The 25,206-nt window shown below is 43.5% G+C and overlaps 1 protein-coding gene across 1 annotated transcript in view; it reads right to left on the reverse strand.

Moving 5' to 3' along the window:
• usp43a (ubiquitin specific peptidase 43a) overlaps window positions 1-25,206 on the reverse strand; it is a gene marked incomplete at both ends in the record, with an annotated part of 159,835 nt that overhangs the window by 60,011 nt on the left and 74,618 nt on the right. The window contains 3 exons of the mRNA XM_079999519.1: window positions 8,899-9,043; window positions 9,441-9,576; window positions 17,181-17,273. Coding sequence (XP_079855645.1) covers window positions 8,899-9,043; window positions 9,441-9,576; window positions 17,181-17,273 — 374 coding nt within the window. The remainder of the gene's footprint in view (window positions 1-8,898; window positions 9,044-9,440; window positions 9,577-17,180; window positions 17,274-25,206) is intronic.

Below are 25,206 nucleotides of genomic sequence, written 5' to 3' on the forward strand. Positions count from 1 at the left end.
ATTTTGTCCTCCAAATGTCCCTTCAAGAATGACAATGAACAAACAAAGTGATAAACAAATAAACTCAAGACAAACTCTGATCTGCAGTCAAGACGGTCCAGAAGTTGAGTGTGTGTGCCCCATTGCGAACTCCCTAACTCCCTCCATGTATGACTCCAGGGGGTCCGACTACTATAGGATGCTGCCGAAGTCCCCTGCTTCCCCACTCCCACATGGCATCCACATCCCTTGGCGTGTTGGAGGGAAAGACAGAGTGATATGACATTGCTTTGGACCTGCTGGCCCTCCCTCCACACCAACGCTCGTTGTGACAGGAGCTGATTCCGTCCCATCATAGGGAGGTTTGAAATTGTGCCTGCTCGCTTTTCAAACACAAGCTTAGTGTGGTTTATGTTTGTGTGTGTGTGTGTGTGGTAGTGTGTGGAGCGGGTGAGGGTGGGGGGGGAGAGAGAGAGAGAGAGAGCGAGAGAGAGAGAGAGAGAGAGAGAGAGAGAGAGAGATCCGGTTCGAAAAATGACAAGATTTGCTCACTGTGCTCTTTTAGAACTGTTCTCTCTCTAGGTGTGCAACAACATTTGTTTTGTGCCTGTGTGTGTATTTGTGAACGTGAGATCATTGTGTTTGCGTTGTACGCAGGTGTACGCGTGTCTGTTTGTGTGTATTTTGTGTATCTGGTTGTGTGTGTAGCTGTGCGTGCTCATGTGACTGATCCTTTAATCTTGCGTGAGATTTTGTTACCTTTTCCAAGGGGGGTCGGCTTTTGTCTCTCACACACACACGCACACACACACACACACACACACACACACACACACACACACACTGCTTGACCCACATGGCCTGTCCGTCCAGACATCTCCCACAATCCACTGTGCTTGGATCTTGATAGACCTTTCTATTACCCAGGGACACATAGCCTGGACTTGATCTCTAAGAGCATCAAGTGAATGTCACATAAAATTGGGCACTTGCAGCCTTTCTCGATGCCACATTTCGGAGCTTTATTGCGGAATTTGTGTGCAAATAGCCTGGTTTGCTGAGGGTAAAATGGGATACTGGTACAATGCTTTGGAACCCTAATTGATTCCCAGTGTTTTCTACACCGCCAATGTGAAACCTTACTAATGTACGTTGGAGGAGTAGTAGAGCCATTGTCTGGCTGTTTGTTTACTGATAATATATATTTTATTATCATATGAATATTTATGGCTAGCCTGGGAACCAGTCGAATCTGCAGCTCATGTGTCATTTGCTCTGCAGAATAAGTCTGTTTTAGCAAATTTAGCAACTGGGCCTGTTAGTCGCCATATTTCCGTCGCTCAGTGCTATGTCACACGAATTGGTTGCAGGTCTATCCAAATGCGTCGAGAGATATATTGGTCTGTGCCCGTTGATAATGGCCCTTATAAATTGAAAATTAGGCAAAATTAGAAGTTCCAGACTAATACGAAATATGTGTCGAAATATGTGCAATTCGCTTCAACACTCTGATTGCTATTTATTTTGTTTCTACTCAGGTATATATTTTCGAAATATTAATATTGTTTACAGTGCTTACCCTGAACCTTAATTACGTTTAGTTACTACGACTCTTTATTGATGCTCTCTATTTTCTGCTGTCACTTTTTTGCTGCTGTAAACTGTGAAAATGTCCCCATTGTGGGACTAATAAAGGTTTATCTTATCTTATCTTAATACACATTTGCAAATTGGTCTGACGATAAAAAGAATATCCCATTCTGGATCTTTGGAACTATAAGTAGAAGCTTGTCATTATTAACAGATTATGAACTGACTCAACCCGCTCTCTATGTGCTCAGAGTCCCAAACTACTGACCCAGAACACTGGCCGGCGAGCCAATCCCCCTTGGTGTTGCTCTTCCCAACGCAGGGTGGAGGTGTGTCATGTTGCTGTACAACTTTGCATCAGTTAAAAATCAGGCATGCATCGATGTGTTTAATGTTTAATGCTGCTCTACGCTGGAATTTCCTTCTCCATGAAATATTAATGAATCTCATTGCCCCAAAAGAAATTCCTTTGCTAGGGATTCTCTACTTGGTTAAAAATTAAGTGAGTGATTTGTTCATTCATTGACTGTTTGGTTTGATGGTTTGTTGCTTGACTGATTGACTGGTTGACCGTTTAGCTGCCATACATCCATTCATCCATCCCTACATTCATGATTGTCTCAGACAGAAGCGTGCTATATGCGGATGGCAAGGTTCCTGCTGCTTTGGACTGAGTTAACTATTCAAATTCCATTAAGTGACCCTGCTAATTTCCCATGTGAAGCCACTTCTGGGTCTCCCTACTGGTTGATAAACCCCCCCCCCAAAAAAAAAACCAGTCTGTCATCAATGTCAATCGCGATCGATGGAGTTGATCGCCGATGATGGAGTCGATCGCCGATAGACAATATAATCGTAAATCGGCCCAAGCCTAGTGTGCACGCCATATTTGTTTTGGAAAACATATCCATATCACTATTCATACCAGGAGTACATTTTCAAAGGTCCTGGGAATTGTGTGTGCAAGAGAGAGATAGACACAGAGGGAGGAAGAACAATAAGCAATGTTGTTTAAGACAAAAATCATGAGTCATCATTTCTCAAGATGCAACAATTTTTTGGCCAGCTTAGTCAACTCAGTGAGGATCTTAAAGGTAAGTAAGTAGTAAATTCAAGTGAATGAGCAATACTCATTTTACTGATGAGCCTTAGCAAGTATTATCTCGTGCAAATTAGATCATGTACATTTTTATTCCATGTTGCTTGAATAATGTAAATCTGTCTTTTTACGTTTTCTAAGAGCATGAAATTGGTATGGGCTAATTACAATGTTTAAACATAATCGCTGTCGGTATCACATCCAGGTTCTGACAGGGAGGTAATGACAGTAATTAACACAATAAAACACCACATGGAGATCAGAGACATGATATGCTGGAGTGAAATGAGATTGTATGGATAACTTACTCACCGACCCAAGAGAGCCTGTATTTAAGTGGCTATTCAAAATGTGTATCTATTCAGAACTAAACAATCACAGCACCCCTGCATGGAGCTTTTTTTTTTTTTTTTTTAACCGGAATTTCCCCCCGGGGATGAATAAAGTGTTATCTAATCTCTGAGACAAGAGTCAACCTATTTATTGTTGCCTGTGAAACTTGATGCAATGAGAGTGTTGCTGCTGTTACTATAGAGAAAGAGCGTGAGTGGATATTGGTGATGATGATGATGGAGTGGGCAGACGTCCTGGCTATTTCTATGTTCATCTTGTCTTATCCAAAGCTCCACGAAGTCGAAGTAAGTATGTTTCTGATAGTTTATAGCTTCACTCTTCACTCTTCTACACACATTTGCCACTTCAACAAGCTACAGTACCGTTATATTGGACTACCTACGGTAAGTTAAATGTATTAACCGTGCCATTAACCATTAGTTTAGAACAAATACATGTATTTGCCTTGTATTTTCATGTTAACTTTCTTTAGTGGAATGAATGAAAATAAGAGAAAATCATAGTATTTGTAACATAATTTCATTTTATCTTACTAAATCTAGGAATTTTCTGTCCTATCAGTCAAACTGGACGTTGTGTTTTCATTCACGTGCCCTTGAAAATGTAAAGAAAAGATGTCTTAATGTCCATGTTGGGGCCAGACCACACCAGGCCTTGGGCCTCGAGTTAATATACTTATTTAGGGCCAGATCCGTCCAAAGGGGCACATAATTAAATGAGAAGAGATCCTGAAGCCTTCACAGCACACAACCAGCAAGCCAGTCCAAGAGATCTAAATGGACAGCAGTTACATTAACTAGATGCCCAAGATCAAAAAAACAGTTCCAAGGTAGTCGAGAGACAGTTCAAGAGGATAAAAATGTCTTATTAGGACATACACATTTTTAAAAACAAAAAGTCGCAAATGACAAGCAGCGAACAAAAAAGGAAAACTGTGTTTTAGTCAGCTAAAACAATGGACAGTATAACAAGGGTCGTCAAGAAGAACTTTTTGAGCTTTTCGAGCACTTGAAAATACAGGCTTCAAAAAAATATAGGTTCCTCAAACCAGATCATGAAAGAGGTTGAAGACCCATTGCCCTCAGTTACTGTATTTCAGAAGACGTTATTATAAAGGGTGCACATTGAATGCGCATTTGGAGAATAGCCGATGGGCACTGTCTCCCCTGTTGGGCACAATATTGTATCTTATGTTTGGAGATTCAGCCAGGAATTCGGGTTATGCCACCAGTTTTTTCGTAGATATTTAGATCTATAATGCGATTTTAGCTGTTCCTCTTATGACTGAAGACATTGATTAGAGGTGTGAAAAGTAAACAAATTGATTGGTTTGACAAATTGTTTGGCAGAGGAAATTGCCTTTTCCATGTTTCAAATTTGGCACAGTTGTTTGACATCCTCAAAATAAACATGACCAGCAAACCACTACCATCTCCTACAAAGCATCTGGAAGGCATCAATTGAAGAGCGCCTAAAACCATCTTGTAAGTGACAGAGAACAAACTCACAGAGTTGTATCTAATGTCGTTTTCTCATATGAACTCCGGGCAATGTCCGTGGAATGAGGTACGGACATTGTTCGGAGTTGCCCTTTCACATATGTAGCACACAACAGGAGATGGTCCATGTCAGACCTGTGCTCACCTCCTGGAAATTCTCTGTTTGGTTAAGGCGAGGGGTGGTGTCTGGGTAGAGAGTGCAGGAGGCATGACATGCTGCATAGACGCATGGCGCTGCTGAAATTGCAGTGTTTTGTTACAGCACATCGGAGATGGCGAATGAGGCTACTGACTCATCCGTAATCATGACTGTATTTACGTTGATATCAGTACTACATGTATTTGGACGTATTTGCAATATCAAGGAAAGAGTGGAAAGCAATATACAGGCAAGCAGAATAGAGTACAAACAGCTACAATCTGTGCACAAAGATCCCTTCCGGAGAAAGAACCCTGCTGTGTTTTGGACCTGTGTTAAGCAGCAGTGTGAGAAGGCCTTATGGAAGCGTGGGAGACCGAGTGGGGAGGTATTCTGGGCAAATGTTTCGCAGAACTTTGACGATGTGCGTGACAATGGCGAAAACCACTTGCACCGCTTCGGAGACTGACCATTGTTCTTTGGTGGAATGCCACCAAAGCCAGTATAGAACAATAAGCTGTCTCTTGGAGGCTATTTTCTCGGTTATGATCGAGCAATTGCCTCCTTGAGAATTCAACTTGGCAAATAATAACAATTTTCTGCTATTAATAATACAGGAGAAACACCCGAAGGAGAAGGAACGTTCCAGTGGTCACACAGTATCATAGTTATACTTTAAGCACACGCAGCAGTGAGGCTCTTGATAAACTGGAAACCGACCTGCGTCGAAAATGCGCAAGAAAATTTCCTACTTGACAAACACACTACAGTGGCATAGCAATGAAGAGAGGTTTCAAAGTAGTCTTGTGAAATTAATTAACTTTGTGGGGAAAAAAAAGTAAGTAAAGCACTACATACCTTCTAGAGTTTTTATGCGTTCATTTTAACGAGGAAAATCTATCCTCTTACTGCAAAAAGTGCAAAAGAGCGACAATTTAAATTGGTAGTGTTAGAATATTTTGTTGGCACTACTCAGTTGCACAGACGGCAAATTACTTCATTTACATCCTTCTGCTTGTTGGTTGTGTCCGGTTTAAAAGCAAAATAATCCCATATAGAGGATTTAGAATTTTCCGCAAAGAGCTCTTACATGATTGCATTTGCTAAAAATCCTTGTTCCACCCCAGCACCCGGCCCCTTGCATGCACCGCACAGCCAATGCCGCAATATATATTGACGCTTGCCGATTGTTGGGCTGACGGGGCTGGTAAGAGAAGTTTCACATATCGCACAACCCTACGTCGCATCTTATCTTACTACTTACATGCGCACTGCTGATGAGAGTCAGCAGGCAGGGAGACTGCAGGTAGGGCGATACCGACTGAGCCAGTGAAGACTCGTGCTGGAGGGGCACCAAAACAACCCAATGATCATCATGCACTCGCACGAATGCAGCTGCGTAAAATTGTAACTTTTACACTCTCAAAAATGGGTCGCATATGCGACATGGTTGCAGTCTGGAGCCCTATGTAGGACTGTCCACTGTATGTACTGTATGCCTGGTGCACGAAGTTACATCTGCTCTAAAGGACAACCTATTCAAGTATTTCATTTGCCTGCCGAAACGGGAAGAACTTTAGAAAACTCTAGATGGTGTGCAGGTGCCATTGAAGAAAGCCCGATTATTGCTCCAAGGGATGACCCAGCTTCTTTTTACAATGGATGGTATTCCATTGTAATGCAAGGTGTTGTAGACCACACTTTTTGGTAAGAATTATTATTAATGTATTATTTATATAATACCTATTAAATATAAGCTCTGTTATAATTGTGTGGTATGTTTTGCTCACGGTGGCTTATTTGTTCAGCTTCACGTGGGGTGGCCTGGTCGAACACATGACGCAAGAGTGCTTGGCAACTCTCCTATCTTCCAGGTGGCCGAAGAACAAGATGGTTACTTGTTTTCCTGTGAGGTATGTGTCAACAATGACTGTGTTCCATTTCCTAGGCTGCAGCGCAGCTAGGCATTTCCACTGACCTGCAAACTTGTGAATGGCTTTGTATGTAAACATCAACACACCCACTCGCTCGCTGTGAATTCTCCGGACAATGACCTGCTCTATTCACACATGGGCTCATTCAGACATTGCCTGGACTTTGTGCTAGGGAGCTGACAGGGTAAAGTGTTAATGTCCAGTCCAACTGATTCGGACAATTGCGTACTCACATACAGCTCCTCCGGGTAATGTCTAGATAGGTTCAGGGTTGCAGTACATGTGTGAAAACAACTTAAGTCTTTGAAAGTGCCTGAGGATCGCTGGCACTTAACCGGTTACAGTAGATTGTGCAAAAGGAAGTTCTTCTAAGTTTATACCAGACAAAACATACCAGCAATCCACAAGCATCAGAAACAATTCAAGGTAAGGTAAGATTTACTCAAAAGCTGCAAAGCAGAAGAACGTATCCCTGTCCTTTTCCTCCAATGGCAATGGCCAAGAAACAAATGACCAACAACTCCTTGCGACTTTATTTAATAAGGTATTGTAATTTAATGCTCGGTTTGCAATTGTGAAGTCTTAATCATAATGTGCCATAGGTTACACACGTATTGTTATGCAATAACATTTATTAATTATTATTAAGCCATTTCTCTTTGTGATTACGTTTTCTTGCAGACAACAAGTCTTGCAAACAAAACTTTCAACACAATAATTATATTGCATACTGCCTGGTATGCCACCCGACCAAAGCTGACAACACCAATCCGCCATCACGCATGCCTGATCCGTTCAGGGGTCTTTCCGCGCATTCCATCAGCCCTGATAAAAGTCTAGGGGATGTTTATACATACAGCTTGTCGCATATAAATGAAAAAGACCTTAAGATCCTAAGGTTTGTCCAGTGTTAAAAAAATATAACAAAACGCAGCAAATGCAGGAAATTTCCACAATCTCTAAGTCGATCAAAGTCACAATCTTTAATTTTCCAAATGTCACTCTGCCCTGGTAATGAGTGTGTGAATGCATAATGTGCTCTTTAAAACACAGAACATGGCAGAGAGTTGGGGAGTAAATAGGGACATGATATTCTGGAATCTGTGAAGTCCTGTAAACCTTCTGAATTACTATTCGGCTTAAACCATTCATCATTCTCAACAGATTGTTCATGAGAGAAAAAAAAGGGATAGGATTTGTCAGTGCCCATCTAAGTGTGATTCATTACTAGTGCATTTCAATGGGTGGTAAGTGTGCTGTTGCACAAACTCTTCCCTGGGGGCTATGTATTTGTCATACCTACCCGTGAAATACTAATGGATTAATTAGCTGCTTATCGTCCGTCCCAAAATTTGAATCCCACTCATATTAGCTTAGAACACATACACTCGCACACCAATTGTACTCCAGACAACACTCCACCAGACCAGGGTCTGTGAGGCAGGAGGGGTGCGAGTGATTTGGGTTCCACTTGCTTGGAGGACTCGCAACCCCACACCCCGCACTTTTAACTGCAACAAGGTATGCACTTACTGGGGAGCGTGTGCCGCTGAGGGTTGATGTTAGCGCTGAGACATTGTCACTTCTCAGAGATTAAGAGTAGCAGAGTAATGAAAACAAAGAAATGGCCCAATGAGAGAGAGTGAGGACTCTTTGAGCCCACCAGTGAAATATGGGTGTCCCTTTTCATTGGCAACAAAGGGTTGGGATAACCTGACTTTATTTGAGCGGCAAGCTTGTGAACCAGATATTAGTATCCCTAGAGTTGGGAATAGGAAATTATTAGAGTTTTACATTAACTGTATGTGTGCACACTTGTATTCTGTACACAGGCTTGTACAGAATATGCCATTCTATATGCTACATAAACCAACTTCTTCATAGTAGTTCATCTGAATGTGCCTTTTATGCAATGAACAGCACATTAAGAGGCACTTTCCAGATTTTCAAACTGATCTTGACCACACCAAACCCATACCTAAATGTAACCGTCTCCAACCTAGAGAGGTACCGTAATTTCCTTCCAGGGATGAATAAAAGTATCGACGTATCTATCTATCTTAACCCTAACTGCTTACACCATTACACTAGGCCCTCCATTAGACATTAGATTGGCTTGCAGCTGATTGTGAAGCGGTCGGTATGCGGATCAGCACCTCCTGAGGTCTAAGGCTGCAGTTCTCCCTTAGAAAAGCATGGCTTTTGTCCTCTTTGGACAAGGGGGACTGGATTGCCCCAAGTGCGGGAGTTCAGATATCTTTGGGTCATATTCACAACAGCATTGTACTGGACATGCACATTTACCTGAGAGCGGTGCACCACCTCCGCGGCTGTGGAGGGGCGGAGCCTGGAAAGCGTAGACAACGTCGCTGTCGGCGATGGCGGTGAGGTCCTCTTCGTCCGAGAAGGAACGCTGGAAACCCGCAGAGTAGAGCTCTGCCAATATGACCTGCAGAGAGAGACAGAGCGAGATAATGAGAGCAGGAAAGAGAGACAGCAGTCAGAAAGAGAGAGATAAATGTGAGGGGAGACATGATAAAACAGAGATACATGACAAGATAACGGGAGGAACATGTGGAGAGAGATAGGAAAGAAGAGAAAGAGAAAGGAGGAGGAGTGAAAGAGGGAGTGAATGATTGGAAAACAGAATGGGAGTGAGATAGAGAGAGAGAAAGTAGATCCTCGGAGCAGCCAGCCCAGACACCAAACGAGAAGCACACAAGTGACAACATTTTTTTATGTGTATGTAAGTGTGTGAACTTTTCGTAAAAATTTGTGTATGTGCATGTGTTTTTTGTTATGTGTGCGTATGTTGAGTGTGTCCGTGTCCATGTGTGTGTGAGCACCTGGTCTGGGGAGATCTTGCCCTCCTCGGCCACCATGGCTCTCAGAGTGGCCAGCGTGCCAAACAGGGGCGCGGCCAGCCCCACGCGCAGATACCGCTGGCCTTTGGTACTGAACACCAGAGTCACACACATCGGCCTGGGGGGAGGGGGCAGACACACAGACAGATAATGAGGGACTGAGAAAAACAAAGGCGTAGGGAAGAATGTGAGGATGGAGGTTAAGAGGAATGAAAAGAGTGGGAGGCCATCAGGAGGGATCATAAGTTCAAGTTAATTTATTGTCCCAAGGAATATTTAGCCTCAGGCAGGTGAGTCAAGGCACAGTGACTGAGGTCAATGTTGCTTCTTTGCCAAGACCAGAGATACAAAACTGAGACTTTAAGTGCCCCTAATTTTCAATGCTGTGCTTCAATTTTGGAACACGTTTCCAACTATGGCGTGAGGCTGTACCATCATCAGCAAAACAAACCAAAAATATAAACTATATTAGAGTTGTACTGTAAGCCAGAGGCAATTACATCCTATTAGATCACTAGATACAGTGTTTTGAGCTCAACTACAAAAAGCTGGGAAATTGTTTTGCGTTTTCCTTTTGCACGTCGACAATTCAAATTGCACAGACCTACAAATCACAACACATACACGCATACATGCAAATATGCATACACGCCGAAAAACCAACAATGCAGATAATATTTAATTTGTTATACTGTCTACTGTTACGGTATGTCATGATATTAGTGTGTGTGTGTGTGTGTGTGTGTGTGTGTGTGTGTGTGTGTGTGTGTGTGTGTGTGTGTGTGTGTGTGAGAGTGTGAATCTGTACCTGCAGGTACATGCATGGCTAAAGAGGCATGAGAATGTTTATCCCCGGATTAAATTTCTGAGTTAGGACAAATTAGATTAGTACAGGATGCAGCAATAGGGAGGATGTGGGGAGATGAGATGATGTGAGGGATTATAGAAGGACGGGACAAAGAAAGACCTGGGAAGCTACCTGAAAGGGGGGGCGACACATGATAGAATCTACAGGAGAAGACAGGATGAGAAGCAAGGAGCAGAAACATGAGATGAATACAGAAAATGGAAAAAGGACGATTAGGATGATGAAAAAAACCAAGAGAAAAGAAGAAGGCAGTGAATTTCATTTCTATTTCTATTAGTATAGAAGCAGTTAGGGCCTCAAAGGGTTTCAGCAGCCAATATCTGCGAGGTCATTTGAGTGGCGATGCCCTCTCACCCTCAACCCACAGACGAGGCACGAGGAAACTCCCAAAAGAACCCCTGTAGCATAAAAAGATAGGAGAACCCTTGATAAGGGTGAGGAGAGAGAGGAGAGAGATAAGAAACAAAACAAAAGAGAGCAGAGTTGAAGAGATGACAAAGGAGGTCAGGAGGACAGAAAAAGGTCAGGTTTCTCCATCTGGGATGGACTTCCTGTTCGGTGATGTATAATTCAGGCAGGTAGCGGTTCGCCGACAGGGGCCGTGGTGTAACCTGTAAGAGGCACTTCTGTTTGCGCCGTTAGATGTGGAAAAGATGAGATGACACTAAAGGGATGAGAGGACCAAAATGACAGCCAAGAGGGACACAAAAAAGAGCTGTCATCGCTGATCACCCCTCCCTCCCCTGTCACCCCTCCCTTACCCCGTTCCCTGCCTGGCTAGTCACCCTTCTTACCACCACTGAACAGATTGTGGCAACTTATGGTTCCAGCAGAGAAAGTTATATTCGAATATCTAGAGATACAAATTGCAAATGAATGTCAATCCATCCATGTGTCTGGGTAGTCCCAGGTTTCTTTTTTCCTAGCAACCACCAGGGTTTCCTGGAAGATTTCATACCAGCTAAGGGATACAAGTGGGGGCGGGCTGTGGGTAGGGGGGCCGTCTGCCGCCCTCTGTTCTGTGCATGCTTGGCGGCCGGGTGCTGACCAGGGGCCTGACGGGGGTGCGGAGCTGCCCAGCACAGCGGAAGGTTAGCCTCCGCCATGCCGGGCATGCCGCTCTGTGCCCATGGCTGGTCGCTGTAGGTTGGGTGCCTCCAGGTACGGAAGGTAGGCATGCTATAGCGCGGTGATCTGGTTGCGCTTTGCCTATCTCTCCCAGTGCCAAAACTCATACTCAGTACATATACCGCACAATAGGCCTAGGGCTTGCAGGATGGGTGGGGTGTGAGCCATGTGGGTGGGGATGTGGCAGGGGGGTGCAATCTTGCCCGTCACGTTCCTGCGCCGACGTGCTTATCATCCGTCCCAAAATTTGAATCCCACTCTTATTAGCTTAGAACACATACACTCGCACACCAATTGTACTCCAGACAACACTCCACCAGACCAGGGTCTGTGAGGCAGGAGGGGTGCGAGTGATTTGGGTTTGACTTGCTTGGAGGACTTGCAACCGCACACCCCGCACTTTTAACTGCAATTGCCAACAGCACACATTGAGGACTGGGTTTTTCTGGGGTGGCAGGTTGCTGGTGGGTCGGTGTGGGGGCCTGGTTGGCCAGGGGTTGGCCAAGTGGGCCCCTGCTGGTTGGGCTGAAGTCCTGGCGGGTTGCCCCTGGTAGTTTATGGTGCGTTGTGACATGGCAGGGCTGCGGAGAGCGCCGCCGGGTGCCTTCTGGGGCCTCTGTTGTGGGTGTGGGATAGGGTACGTGGGGCAGCTTTCGGCCTTTGCTCCGGCAGCGTGGCTTCTCTGCCTCGGTTGCCAGGGGTGGTGGAAGGCCCATATACCCTGCGCTGAGCACACTCGGCTACGTGGATGGGTGCCTTGGGTAAGGTTTCTGGTTGGCTGCGGTGTGGTGCCCTCGCCCTTGCGCAAGGTGCAGGTGGACATGGGGGTTCTGCCGGCTCGCCTGCGGGGCGGGCAGTTCGGGTGGGGTGTCGGTCTGTCGGCGCAGGGCCTGACGGGTTCTGGGCCTACGGCTGCGTCTTGTGCCTGCACTTGGGGGTGGGTTGTACTGTATGTGTGCCCCGGGTGTGCGGGGTCTCAAATATAGTAAAATAGTTCTCCAAAGAGGGGGATTGGTAGCGGCTCTGTATAACAATAAACTGTACACTTGTCATCCTACAGGTCATCCACAGGACAGAGTTACTGCAGCAGTTCTTGATGATTTAAGAATGAATAAAGAGTTGCATTGCAGGTTGAGAAGTTGAACTCCATTTGCAGATTAACTCTGTCCTAGATGCAATAGCATACAAATACTCTGTGTTGTATGCCCAGCATGCTGACAGCACAGGTAAAAAAAAGAAGAAAAAAAATCCCTCCAGTGGATACTGGGTCCTGCTCCCCATACTCCTCCAAAGGTCCAGGCATCACCTTGCCAAAAGCCCGAAGCTGGCTCAGAGGAGCTACTCTGAGGTCCTCATAGACAGCCAAACTCCTTTCCCTACCCTAATGTAATTTTGTACTTCGAAAATACATATACAGTGTACATAATGAGGAACATTTTCTCAGTAGAACTATCATCTTTTAATGGCAACTGATGAATTTAACCAACATCAAGAGAAGTAAACTAACATAGCAAATTATTATTAAATTATTATTAAAACAAAACCAAAATAACGAATAACGAACATTAAATCGAATTCATCATTTGGTTACACTTGAACATACTGGAGAGAATAGTGCTTTGATTTGAGGAATGGCGCTTTCAATCAACTTTTAACTTTTTTCAACACAGTTTCATTCGACAGAGGTTACTTAAATATGAGAGCGGGCAAGTTGTATTCCTGTCAATCACATAAACACTCGACTAAAAAGCTGCCACCTATACTGGAAGGACTCCAACCTGCGCAGGGAGACCTTGATTGATTTCTAGTCCAGTGTCTTGCACATTCATCCACAACAACACAAACCTGTCTCTTCCCAGTTCCTGCAGGAATGACACATACAGCATTAAGTAACAGCTGTTGACACAAAACATTGTTCGACTCAAGTTGATTTACTGCACACAGATATTAAAGGATAGGTTCGCTATTTTTCAACACAGGCCTTATCAAAATGTTGGCTCCCATCTTTTATAACTGTTCGGAGCACAACCTCGCTGAACGCTTTACTATTTACTACTAGGTTTTAAGTCGTAGGAAAACCCAGGAAATCGCATTTTCAAAATCAGGAAACTCAGAACACAGAGGCTATTTTTTGAATAGTAGCAATTTAACATTTGATTTAAAGTGACTTTTTGAAATAGCCGCAGTACATCCAGAGTGTGACGTTGGCTACGGCAGGTTGTCAGTAGGAGCAACTTCATGTTTCTAGTTACAAGAGTCAACAAAAACCCGGGAAACGGCCATTTATTTTCCCAGTACAACATATTAAGACCGCCTATAATATCAGCTCGATTTAACGGCCCCATTAGACATTGCCATTTAAGCAGAGTGAGAAGCTGCAGCAGAGCGGTACGTTTCTCAGTCGTAAATACATGTTGGGAAGCACTTAATAAGGTCTGGGTTAGTGATAGAGTATGTTGGGTGCTCTCCATTAAAGGTGAGTCGACGTTACTTGATGTCCCTCGATGTCACTTGCAAACTTGCTGCCCCAATGACTCATGATATTTATATGAGTGACGAGCACCATGTATACACTCAAAAGTTATTCACTTGTCTTTCTATATGAATAAGATGTCATTTGTAAATTACTTGGCTACCCGGATCCATTAACCACTAATTAAACTATAGAGACCTTTTAAGGGAACTCACCTTTCCCTTACAGAATATCTTTGCCATTTCTAACCATTTCTTTGTTACATCCTCTTTTGACTAAACAGGACCACATGTACCAGCAGTGGATCAGAAAACCGCATGCAGTACCATAGGACAGGTGATCTTGAGGGCTCTAGAAATGTTGTCCTATTGTGTGCGAATGAATCGCACAGAACGGAATCACGGTCTTCACACAAAAGTGGACAAGGTTTGTGCATGAGAAATGGTGCAAATATAACTCGAAAATCTTTTTCTTATCCCCATCCCCATACTGAATGGCTTACTGAGTTCATAATGGAGGCTCCTACCGTGCTCGTTGCCATCATTAGAATACAAACATCTTTGGCTTTACAATTGGGAATTTGAACTCCACTTGCGGCTCTGTCTTGGATGCAATGGCAGAAAAATAAATGAATGCCAACATTATTTACTCCGTTCTTCAGCCGCCTACTCATGACAAGCGTCAGGGCTGCAGCCAACGCCGAGGATTACACACAGGATGAAGCAGATATGTCACGATGGAGGTGCGATGGGAAGCCAACCGGGGGAGAATAAATGACAATGCATCACTTTTTATGCGGGGTGGCGACGTGAATTCAAAGTTGTGTTGTATAGTACTGGGACCTCAGGGGACAAATAAAACAAGTTTCCCCTGCATTCTAGGTGTGGGGGGTTCTTTTGTCACAGTTTATGTATTTATTTTGTTGTGCCACCTCTGATGCAGTAGGTGCCCTATTTGTAATGCAAATGACAAGGGAGTGGAAACAAATAAGAAGAAAAGTGTTTTATCAGAGTGAATTATCAGACAACGGTAAACATAATGAGGAACATATTTTGGCACGGCAAGGAAACTCTGAGCCGACAGTAGAACGAAAGATGGAAATAACAAAAATCAAAAAGCCGCATTTGAAATGTAGATATTTGACCTACTCCAGGTGTGCTTCATTGTGCACGCCAATGACCTCCGAGGCAGCGCTATTTGGAGAAAGGTGAAATAAATCAGACCCTTCTCTGAAAGCACTGACAGGTTGTTCTTTTTTTTCTACAAGTAAAAGGAGTTTCAACTTGACTTAATTTCATATTCCGTTATCAGTAGTTAGTTGTTAATATTTAATTCATGTGCAGGTTATCTTTTTTTTTTGTTTTTTTTTTTTCATTTCCTTTTGAAGATTCCCTCACAACTGGCTTAAAAAGAAAACGCCAACTAACACCTATGGGACCTGTTTCAGAGATTAACCTGATGAAAGATTGTCAATCACTTCCATATATGAAGCCTCTTCAACATAACCTCTGAGCAGTTATTTAATGTGGCAAAGGTAAAAGAAAGGACTTTCCTATTCATTTATTTTTCTCATTTGTATTCCACAAGGTGTTATTGTTACATAATGGCCTTGGAAAAAAAAGAAAAAGAAAAGAAACAGTGCTAAGAATGACAGCGCAAGGTTAGATGTGAAGTCAAATGTTTTGAGCAAGCAGGCTTCCCAGCTTTGTTTCCCTTTTCCCTTATGTTTTTATTTATTTATTATCCATTCAGCCATTATCTTGGGCACCCAGGCCTTGATACCACACTGCCAGCTAAACTCTGCTGTGTCTCAGGGGGCCTCAGACTTATCAGTTATTCTGTGGGGATACTGCTGCAGTAGGAGGGTGCAACAAGGGCAGCGTGTGTGTGTGTGCGTGTGTGTGTGTGTGTGTGTGTGTGTGTGTGTGTGTGTGTGTGTGCGTGCACGTGCATGCGTGCATGTGGAGAAAGAGACAGAGATTGAGACTTGTGCTTGCATGCCTTGATTTAAAACATTTAAAACACAAGACAGAAGGACATTTTTTAAAGTACGGCCTTATTGTGATTTCATGAGAATCTCTCAAATTCGGCCTGGTTTCTGTTTGCGTGCACAAGTGGGTGTTTTACATTCTTCCACTCATTACTTATGACATGCATTGGTATCCCAGATACAAGATGTGATGATGATGAAATGCCAGTCCGGTGGACAACTATAATTTATTGCCAAGTTTTGGTGATTATTATACCTAGATTACATGTGTATCTAAGCTTGACAATGTGTGTGTATGTGTTTTCCTCTGTGCTGGACAGCAGCAGGAAAAGACTGCGATAAAAAACACTGCATTGGAGGGTTAGCTCTGCTCCTTACATGCTGCAAATATGTCGAGGAACTCCGAGCATCCGCATCTGCCTACTTGAAGATAGAGGGATTTATTCAGCGGCGTATCGGGGCAAATCTGCAAATTGGATGCAATTTGATACTTTGCAGACGAAATCCGTCGACTTGAATGGGAGATTGCGATTGACGACGAAGGCCCCTACTTCACTGGAGGCGTCTGGTAAGGAAGCAAGACGGGCAGTGATTTCAGCGCTGGATGTCGATGCCTGAATGTCGACTACATGCAGTTCAAGTATAGGGTGGCTATAGCAGATGAGCCCCTTCAAATAGCCAACATGGAGGAAGGCCAACGGAAGGAGTTCTGGCTAGATTTACGACCACCCTGATTTGACCTGATTCTGTCTGACATCCATCCTGGAAAGGACCTGTCACAGGCATCATACGCAGCAAGCCATGCAACCTAGAAGGTGGCCCCTCCCATTCAGAAACCGCCAAAGAATTGTAAGTACTCAAAAGAGGGCACATATGGTCCCACCCTGACTCCTGTTGTGCCTCCAAACCATTGTACTGACGACTGAGACTGCAGAAAATCTTGCACAACAACGTCCAGAATCAGGACGGGACGTCTCTACCCCACAAGTTGCCTGTGCAAGACCTTTGAAACCTGCCTGTCAAACATCCTGCCTTTGAAATGCGGGACAGCTCCCTACCGGGGTTGTCTGGTAGCATGGCCTCAAATGTCCTTGAGTGACACAGAATCGCTCCTGATGAGTTAAATTGGCACCTTGCATGGCTGCCTCTGGCATCAATTTCTTAAGTTTCACGTTGTTGTAAAAATAATAAAGGTGGTTATCTCGGGTGTAGTGCTATCATACATAATATTGTACAGTGTGCTCTGTGAATTGTCATAGTTACCTGGTTTGGCGCAGGGGAATAGGCAGGGATATACATAAGAAGGGGTCGAATGTGTTACTCTGCTTAAGGCAGTGAGGGCACGTCAGGGAAGACCTGGTGAGAGAGAGAGAGAGAGAGAGAGAACAATTATTATTGTTATTATTTATTTTTAAATGTCCTTGGTTTCCTTTCAAATACTCTCCTCTGAGCTCTTTGTCTTGGGCGACCTCAGCAAGAGCGACAGAGAGCATGATTGTTTGAGGTTGTTTATAACGTCTCTGCGCCACGCTGTCATTCCTGAAACGTTATCTGCAGCCATGTTTGCAGAGATGTGAGCTTGTCAAATCGACGCATGAGCTGGGGATGGGACGGCGGGTCGCTGCTCAATTCAGACTAACGATGCTCATTTGTACTCATCACGCACACACCAAACACTCTCGAAATCCCTCACGTAGGCCACGACACATACTGTACTGTTCAGACACACACAGACACAAACACACACATGCAAACAAGCAAGTGGCACAGTAGCAACTGATATTTATCATATTGAGAGATGGGCTACTTAGCGTCTCTCTAACAATTTGGTATGCAAATAGATGCACCATGCACACGGCATTTACAAACATAACGCTGTACTACAAAGTCTGACATACTTTTTGCACTGTACTCAAAAGTTTGGCGTAAGCAGGATCACACAAAAAAGGAAACAACGTCGGCCTAACCGGTGCCGCATTGCGCACCGCCACAGCCAGGCAGCCTACGTCAGGCTGGAAGAAGATCTGCATTTAGAATTCCAAAGATTTGTGCGATGCTGAAGTTGTTCCCAAGTGACCCATTGTTGAAACTAATCTATTGGAATTGTCCCTTGATTTCCATGGAAACAGACACCAAAAGAGAGGGCCGCACAATGCAAATGACTATGGTATATGTAGCAGGTTCGGTGCTCGCTGTAACTTGATAAGTGCAATTAAAATTTTAGTTTTAATCAACGCACTGATACGATTGCATCAACCCCGAACTCTGACTTTCACCATCAGTGCTACATCACCCCGTATAGTGGTTTTCTTATTCATGCTATGATTCTTTTTGCCCTTTTCCAGTGAAATAATGCATTGAAGAAATACATGAAAGGTTGGAGAGAAAAATATATTTATTCTAGACAATGCTTGCAGGGTTGGAGAATGGAAAAATAATTCCTCGAATAAGTTAGGAATGCCCGGGCGATGGGAGATTACACCCTGTGATTCCATGCATTCATGAAAGCAAAGATGCAAGCCAAGATGCAAGCCGCGTGTCAGAATGGACAGATAGTGTTTGGGCTTGGGGCTCTGAATACATTTGGAACCCTGCATTGATTCTACATAGATATGTGCACTGTGGGAAAGAAAAAAAGCATTTATGTATGATGAAAAAGATATAAGTATGAGAAGCTGTTGTCTTAATCCAACCAGTCCAATTCTTTTTTAGTGAGTGTTCTTGGCAAATTCTTACTGTGATTGTGGGGTGGCGTTGTTGTCTTAACAAAAAATATATTGTTCTCCAATTGACGGTGAGTCCAGAGAGCAAACGTGATTGTTGATGATGCTGTTTTACATGCATTGGATGTGGTCAAGATTGTAAGAACTACATGGCTGCTGGACAGTGATAAATGAAGGTCTTGCGCTCGGTGGAAAGAAAGAGAAATTAGGAACCAACCTGAGTAAGAGACAAGTCAATTCTAGAAGAATCTAACCAAGAACCAAGTCTACATCCATTCCTTTTATTGATGGAACTTACCAGGCAACACCTCTGAGAAGAACTTTTTAAGTCCAAGAGTGGAGATGACCCAGGTTTACCCATTAACCGAAAAACTGCCAGCAGCAGGTCAAGGCCTTAGGTCAGCAAGGTCATAAGTCGTCACTGTTCTACTCTTAGTCAGGTTTGCTTACCATATTATTCATTTTTGTATTAAATCAAATGTTTAAGTCATGTCTTCTTGAGGACATAGCTACCTTCTAGTATTTTTGTCGCTCATAGGGCCCGAATTTCCCCCCAATTAATTAAATTAAATATAAATACAAACTCGGGCATATTTCTGTCTGGCCTACAGGAGGTAAATATGCAATTACAAGCCAGGATGGGTTAAATGCAGAGGCCACATTTCACCGGCCACCATCCAAAGCATGTGTGCATGTATTGCATGATAATTAAAAATATTTGTCTAAGAAGCATTTTCACTATTATCAGAAGAGATCTCTCTCTCTCTCCCTCTCCATCCCTCTATGATTATGGCTAAAATGATAATCAGAATTATTTTGCTCAAGGGGAATGCCAATGAATAAGAGTTTGTTTTTAACAAAGACTGGAAGGTTTTTACAGTATGAGCAGATCTTATGTGTATAGGCAGTGGAACCACCACTGCAAAGGCACAGTTTCCTCTATTTTTGGAGCACCTGGTTTGTCGACCTTAGTGCTCCAGCTCGAGTATAGTGGTGGACGAGTTCAGCAAGATATGGCGCCAGCCCATTGACAAACTTAAAAACAAGCAATAGAATCTTAAAATTAATCCTAAAGCAGACAGGAAGCCAGTGGAGGGAAGCCAATACTGGTGTTATATGTTCATGCTTTTTGGTTCCACTTAGTTTTGTACTAGTTGACGATTAGGAGAGAGATATGCCTGAACCCTGGCTAGGAGTATTAGCTGGAAGAAGCAGGTTTTGTGATCTAATCTGTGTATCAAATTTAAAAGCGCTATCAAAAATTACACCAAGATTCTTGACAGCGGAGCGATTGTGGGAAGGCAAGGGGCCAAGAGTCTCACAATTGTCCACTGGGCCAGTTTGTCCAAATATAACAATTTCAGTTTTCATTTCATTAAGATTGAGAAAACTTAACTTCATCCGGGCTTTGATATAATTTTTACGTCCAGCAGGGACTGCATGGAATCGTTTCTTTTAGTTTCGATAGGCAGAAAGATTTAGATGTCGTCAGCAAAACAATGAAAAGGAATGTTGTGTTTCTTAAAAAAATCGAAAAAGTCGACCCCAAGGGTAGCAGATATAATGAAAAGAGGACCTGGCCCAAAATGGAGTCTTGAAGGACCCCACAAAAAAGTGGGGCCGTGGTAGCTCGCCCACTCGCCCAACTGTACTGAGAACTTCCAATACGCCAGGTAAGACTGGAACCATTTAGGGGCAGTACCTTTGATACCCTCACGGTGTTCAAGACGTGAGTCTGCAGTTAAAAGAAGGTCATTAAAGACTCTTAAAAGTTTTGTTTTGGTACTGTAACCTTGTTAAAAACCAGACTGAAATCTTTCTTGAATGCCATGGTCATCTAGAAATGTTTGAAGATGGATATAAACTAATTGCTCCAGGATTTGGGACAGCAAATGTAATTTAGAGATCGGGTGGTAGTTGGAGAGAACGGAGAGGTCCAGGTTTCTCTTTTTGATAAGAGGCTGTACTACAGCACATTTAAAAACACCGGGAACACATCCTGAAGTAAGAGAGGCATTCATTAAAACAAGAATACTTCAACCAACAGTATTAAAAACGTATTTTGGAAGGCAAGACGGAAAGCTATCCCAGGGACAACTTGTAGGCCGCAGATGAATTACTACCTCTGATAAGAACAATAATAGTATTGGTTTAAACTGATCAACGACAGCTGGGCACAGAGGGTCAACTGACGGGTCAATGGAAAAGGAAGTGGGAGAAGATCTAAGAGCAGAAATCGTATCAATAAAAATAATTCAGAAAGTTTTGACGGAGTGTAGGAGTTGGCACAATACACAGTGTATTACGGGGATTCATGAGATAATTTTGAGATAGTGTTGAAGAGGACATGAGGTTTATGGCTGTTGACGGAGACAAATTTAGATAATAACTCTGTTTTTACAGTTTCTACAACTCTGGTGATTAGATAAGCACTCCCGAAGAATTCCTAAGGAGACTTGGAGCTTGTCCTTCTTCCACTTTCTCTCGGCGCGTCTACAAGCACGTCTGAGAGGGCAGTTGTTGCTGTGTAGGTAATTTCATTTAGCCATGGCTCTAAGCGTTGTTTTTTTTTCCCCATTTGGTCCTAAATGGAGCAACAGAGTCCAAAATATTGGTGCAGGTGGAGTCAAAAAGGTCGATAAGCTCCTTGGCATTGATTGAGATCAACGCACTCTAATTTCTAAGGTCCTGTTTTAACTATTTAATGATGTCCTTCAACTGTGAGTCCACACAGAACCATGGTACTTGTTGATAGTGGTGATCTGGGATCGATTGGTCATGCCTCCATCTTTCCAAAATAAATTGCAATCATTACAAATAAATAAATAAATAAATGTCCAAATCTTCTCACTCTCGTTTACTGGAAGTCCTCCTTCAAAAAAATCTCATCCTTTTGCTCATAAAGAAACATTCAGAATACCGTCAGGATCTTTAGGGTGTACTGGGAAAAATGCGCTTTTCAAACAGAAAGCAGGGAGACCGGCAAGCAAAACATAACAAAACGCTAAACAAAAAACTCTAAACAGGTATAAATTATTTGTGTCAACACTGGAGAATCTCCTTGGGCCTGTGACAAATGATGAATGTTAATGTAATGAAGTGCAGCATGAATATTCCTGAACAAACATCTCAGAGTACAACTTAACTCAACATTTATACATGGGCATTAGGCGTGAACTGCAAAGTCCAGAGGAAAACGTTGAGCCAATACTGTGTCTAAACGGTGTCCTAAATTACTGGACGTGATTCACAATGCATTCTGGCAGAGGTACACATCCAGAGCAATGCCGCTAAAATAGGGATTAGAGAAACTCTGAAACAATCTGTGGATGGACACAGCATATAGAGGAGCACATACTTAACCCAAATGCGATGAATGGCTGTTTTTTATAAAGTGCCAACTAAAAAAAATGTATCTAATATGAAATAAAAAAAAAATAAAAACCTGAATAATCTTGCAGATTACCACTTCAACATTTGCTGCTGATCTGTTGCAGTCTGTGACAGAATGAAAGAAAAGTCCCGTTTCCAGCAAAATGAAATGTGTCCATTTTCCCATACAGTTGAATTGGGCCCAAATATAGACCATAATCCTATATCCATCTAGTTGTTTGGTCTTATATTTGAGAAGTGGAGGTAGAAGCGTATAATTTCATCCACACACATAAATTGGCGGCAAACTGACATTGTGTGCAAAACAAAGCGACGGGAGATCAAACGAGCGCTCCCTTTCTCCCAATGTTCGCCGCTTACCGCCGACCCCTACTTCAAAGCGGGGCACCGGGGCATGCTGGGTAGGATCGACGGGGGGTTTCAGAGACCTGGTGTAGCAGGCGGAGGCGGAGGAATCAAAAAGTAACACTAGAGAAAGGTCAAACTCAGGCCGCCGTCTGTGGGGAGAGTGAGCAGAGCGCTGGTCCAGTTTGTGCACACGCTAATGAATTGTTTATTTCTTGATTATAATTTTTTTTTTTTTTTCCAATCACTGTAGCCGAAACTCGCCTGAGCCAAACTCACCGGTCAACTGAGCCCGCTTTGTTCCCTGCTGGTTCCCAGGCAATGGCAGCTGCACGGCGCAAAATAACACAATGTCTATTGTCAAATGTGTTAACGACTTAAAAGCTCTAAATGAATGAGACCAGCAGGGTTCCTAATCACTCGAGAGATACAGTTTCAGATTAAATTACTGTTGGATGTTTGGATCCTTGTTTCTGACAACGTTTTACATATTAAGAGGTATATTATAATGTCAATATTGTGATACGAGAGGAGATATCGCCAGATTTTGGTGATCCTGATTCTGTGATATAGTTGAAGGCTGCGTTACAGTGAAGCAGTGCAGATACTAGATGTTTTATTCAATAATATCTACATTGCTAAAGATTGTTATTCAATTATGTCTTGTCTGTGCATATCCATTGAAAGCACCGACTGTCATCCCCAAAATATTGCCAAATGATCTCTAAGTCTCTGCTGCGACTTCGTTGGAAAACACACAAAACTCCCTTTCCCTGCCTCACCATCATGTCCCGTGCTGTTGTCTTAAAAGCTCTAACGCCTCAATTCGACGAGTTAGCTCAGCGGGTATCGCTTATAGAAGCGCTCATCCAATATGAGACCATCACATTTCACTTGTTTTTGTCTCCTCGAGCCTCACCATACTCTCTTTCGGTGGGCACGATACACAACCCATGAAATCAAAGCAGGAAATAAAATCCCAACAACAGCAGTGCCACCACCACCACCACGGAGACAAAGCATTAAATAGCTCATCGTTTAGAAGCGTCTCATTCGTCAACACAAAGACGCTAAGTGAGAGAGAGAGAGCGAGCGCGAGAGAGAGAGGCCTGGGCTTCCGAGTCTATTCCGAGCTATTCACAATGGCTAAGCCCCCAAAAAGGTGTGGCTGGGAATCCCGGGGTGACAAGAGCTGACCCGGGACCGAGCGACGAGTCCCGGGGCGACACTCCCTAAACCGCCAGGCGGCGCGCGTTCTAATCACAAACATTTATTCAGATCAGATGCCGCCGCCAGACGCGCCCTCAGAGGAGCGGCGGTGGGTTCTAAAAACACAGTGCCTCCTTTGTTGTGCTTGCACTCTCGGAATACAGACAACTACACAACAAATGTGGGACCGGGGAATAAAGTGCTCCTCTGGGGGTCCACGAACATGTACATGTTCACGTCCAAATAGACTTGATAGGAATAAAAAATAAAAAAAAAAAACCACTACAGATTGCATTTATTGTTTTTGCGTGGAGCAGCCATCTTGGATTTTGATGTCGGGGTGGGTGAGGGGTCTTCCGACTTTCTGGGTCAGAAATCTGACCTGGGGGGGGGGCGTTCCAGTTGAAATTTCAGACTGGGAAATCCCGACTTCCCAGTGCAAACGGAACGCAAAAGAACTGCAGCTGTGGACAAGCACCCGCAAGATGGCCGACAGCAGCGGCAACACTGAGAAAACGAATTAAGTTATTCTCACTAAAACAAGATAACAATAACAATTAAAATATTACAATGCTAAACTAAAATACTATAAATAATGTATGTATGCTATGTGTCATTATTACGTGCTTTAAGGTATAGGGTGTAAAGAGAAATGAGAGGCAAATACAGGGAAATTATCATGGCGGTTAAAACGTCAACTTTGTGGGCATGGGTTCGACCATCGCAGGGTGGAAGAGAGAGAATGAGATGTAGGGTTAGACGTAGAGAGAGAGAGAGAGACATGACGGTTGATAGTGATATGATATGAGCACAAAGACCATGAGAGATGAAGTGGAAACGTGACTTAATAAAAGACGTAGCCACCTAGCGTTAGCATCCCCAGTCATCGTATTGTTATCAGACCAAAGGCCATAAAAGCAAAAGGACTAAAGTAGAGTTGCCTGAATCCTAACGCTGCTGTACTGCTCCCGCCACATGAAAACGATGGGTCCCAGACCAGATGTTCACACTACAGGATCCCAAAAATTGGTGCGATCCCAACAGCAAGACTCCGCTATTTTCTTCACTAGACTTTGGCAAAGGCAAAGACGGACAAGTTGCGGCGTTGTCACAGTTTTGGTTGCACTTGCGCTTATTTGCTCCATCAAGTAAAAGAAGAGGAGCAAACCCAGAATTTGCAGTAAGGTAGTTGAGGATACGTGGACCGCGGAGAGTTGGAAGTCAGTTCCTGAATTCCGACTCCAAATGATAAGATCTTATATCCCCAATACCAATGAGCAACAAACACCTGGTTCTACCAACCTGAAAGAAGTAGAAAATAGTCCAATTTAGCAGAGACTCAATTAAGGAGGGCGAGAGAGAGAGAGAGAGAGAGAGAGAGAGGGGTGGTGGGGGTGAGCAGAGGGAGTGGACGGGCTCCAGACTCAGAACCAGATCAGAGTCAGAACCAGATCTACCTGTTTGCTTTTACGAAGGTAGAGGAAAGAGAAGAGCAAGAGATAGGGAGATATAATATTGCTTGCTTCTCGCCTCAAATTTGCTCAGAAACAGATTTTGGTGGACTGATCAAATCAGTGAAAATGACAGAGTAAATTCAACGAAACCCCGGAAGTCATGCC

This window comes from Zeus faber (assembly GCF_960531495.2).
Source record: "Zeus faber genome assembly, chromosome: 4".
In the NCBI taxonomy this organism is placed as follows: domain Eukaryota; kingdom Metazoa; phylum Chordata; class Actinopteri; order Zeiformes; family Zeidae; genus Zeus; species Zeus faber.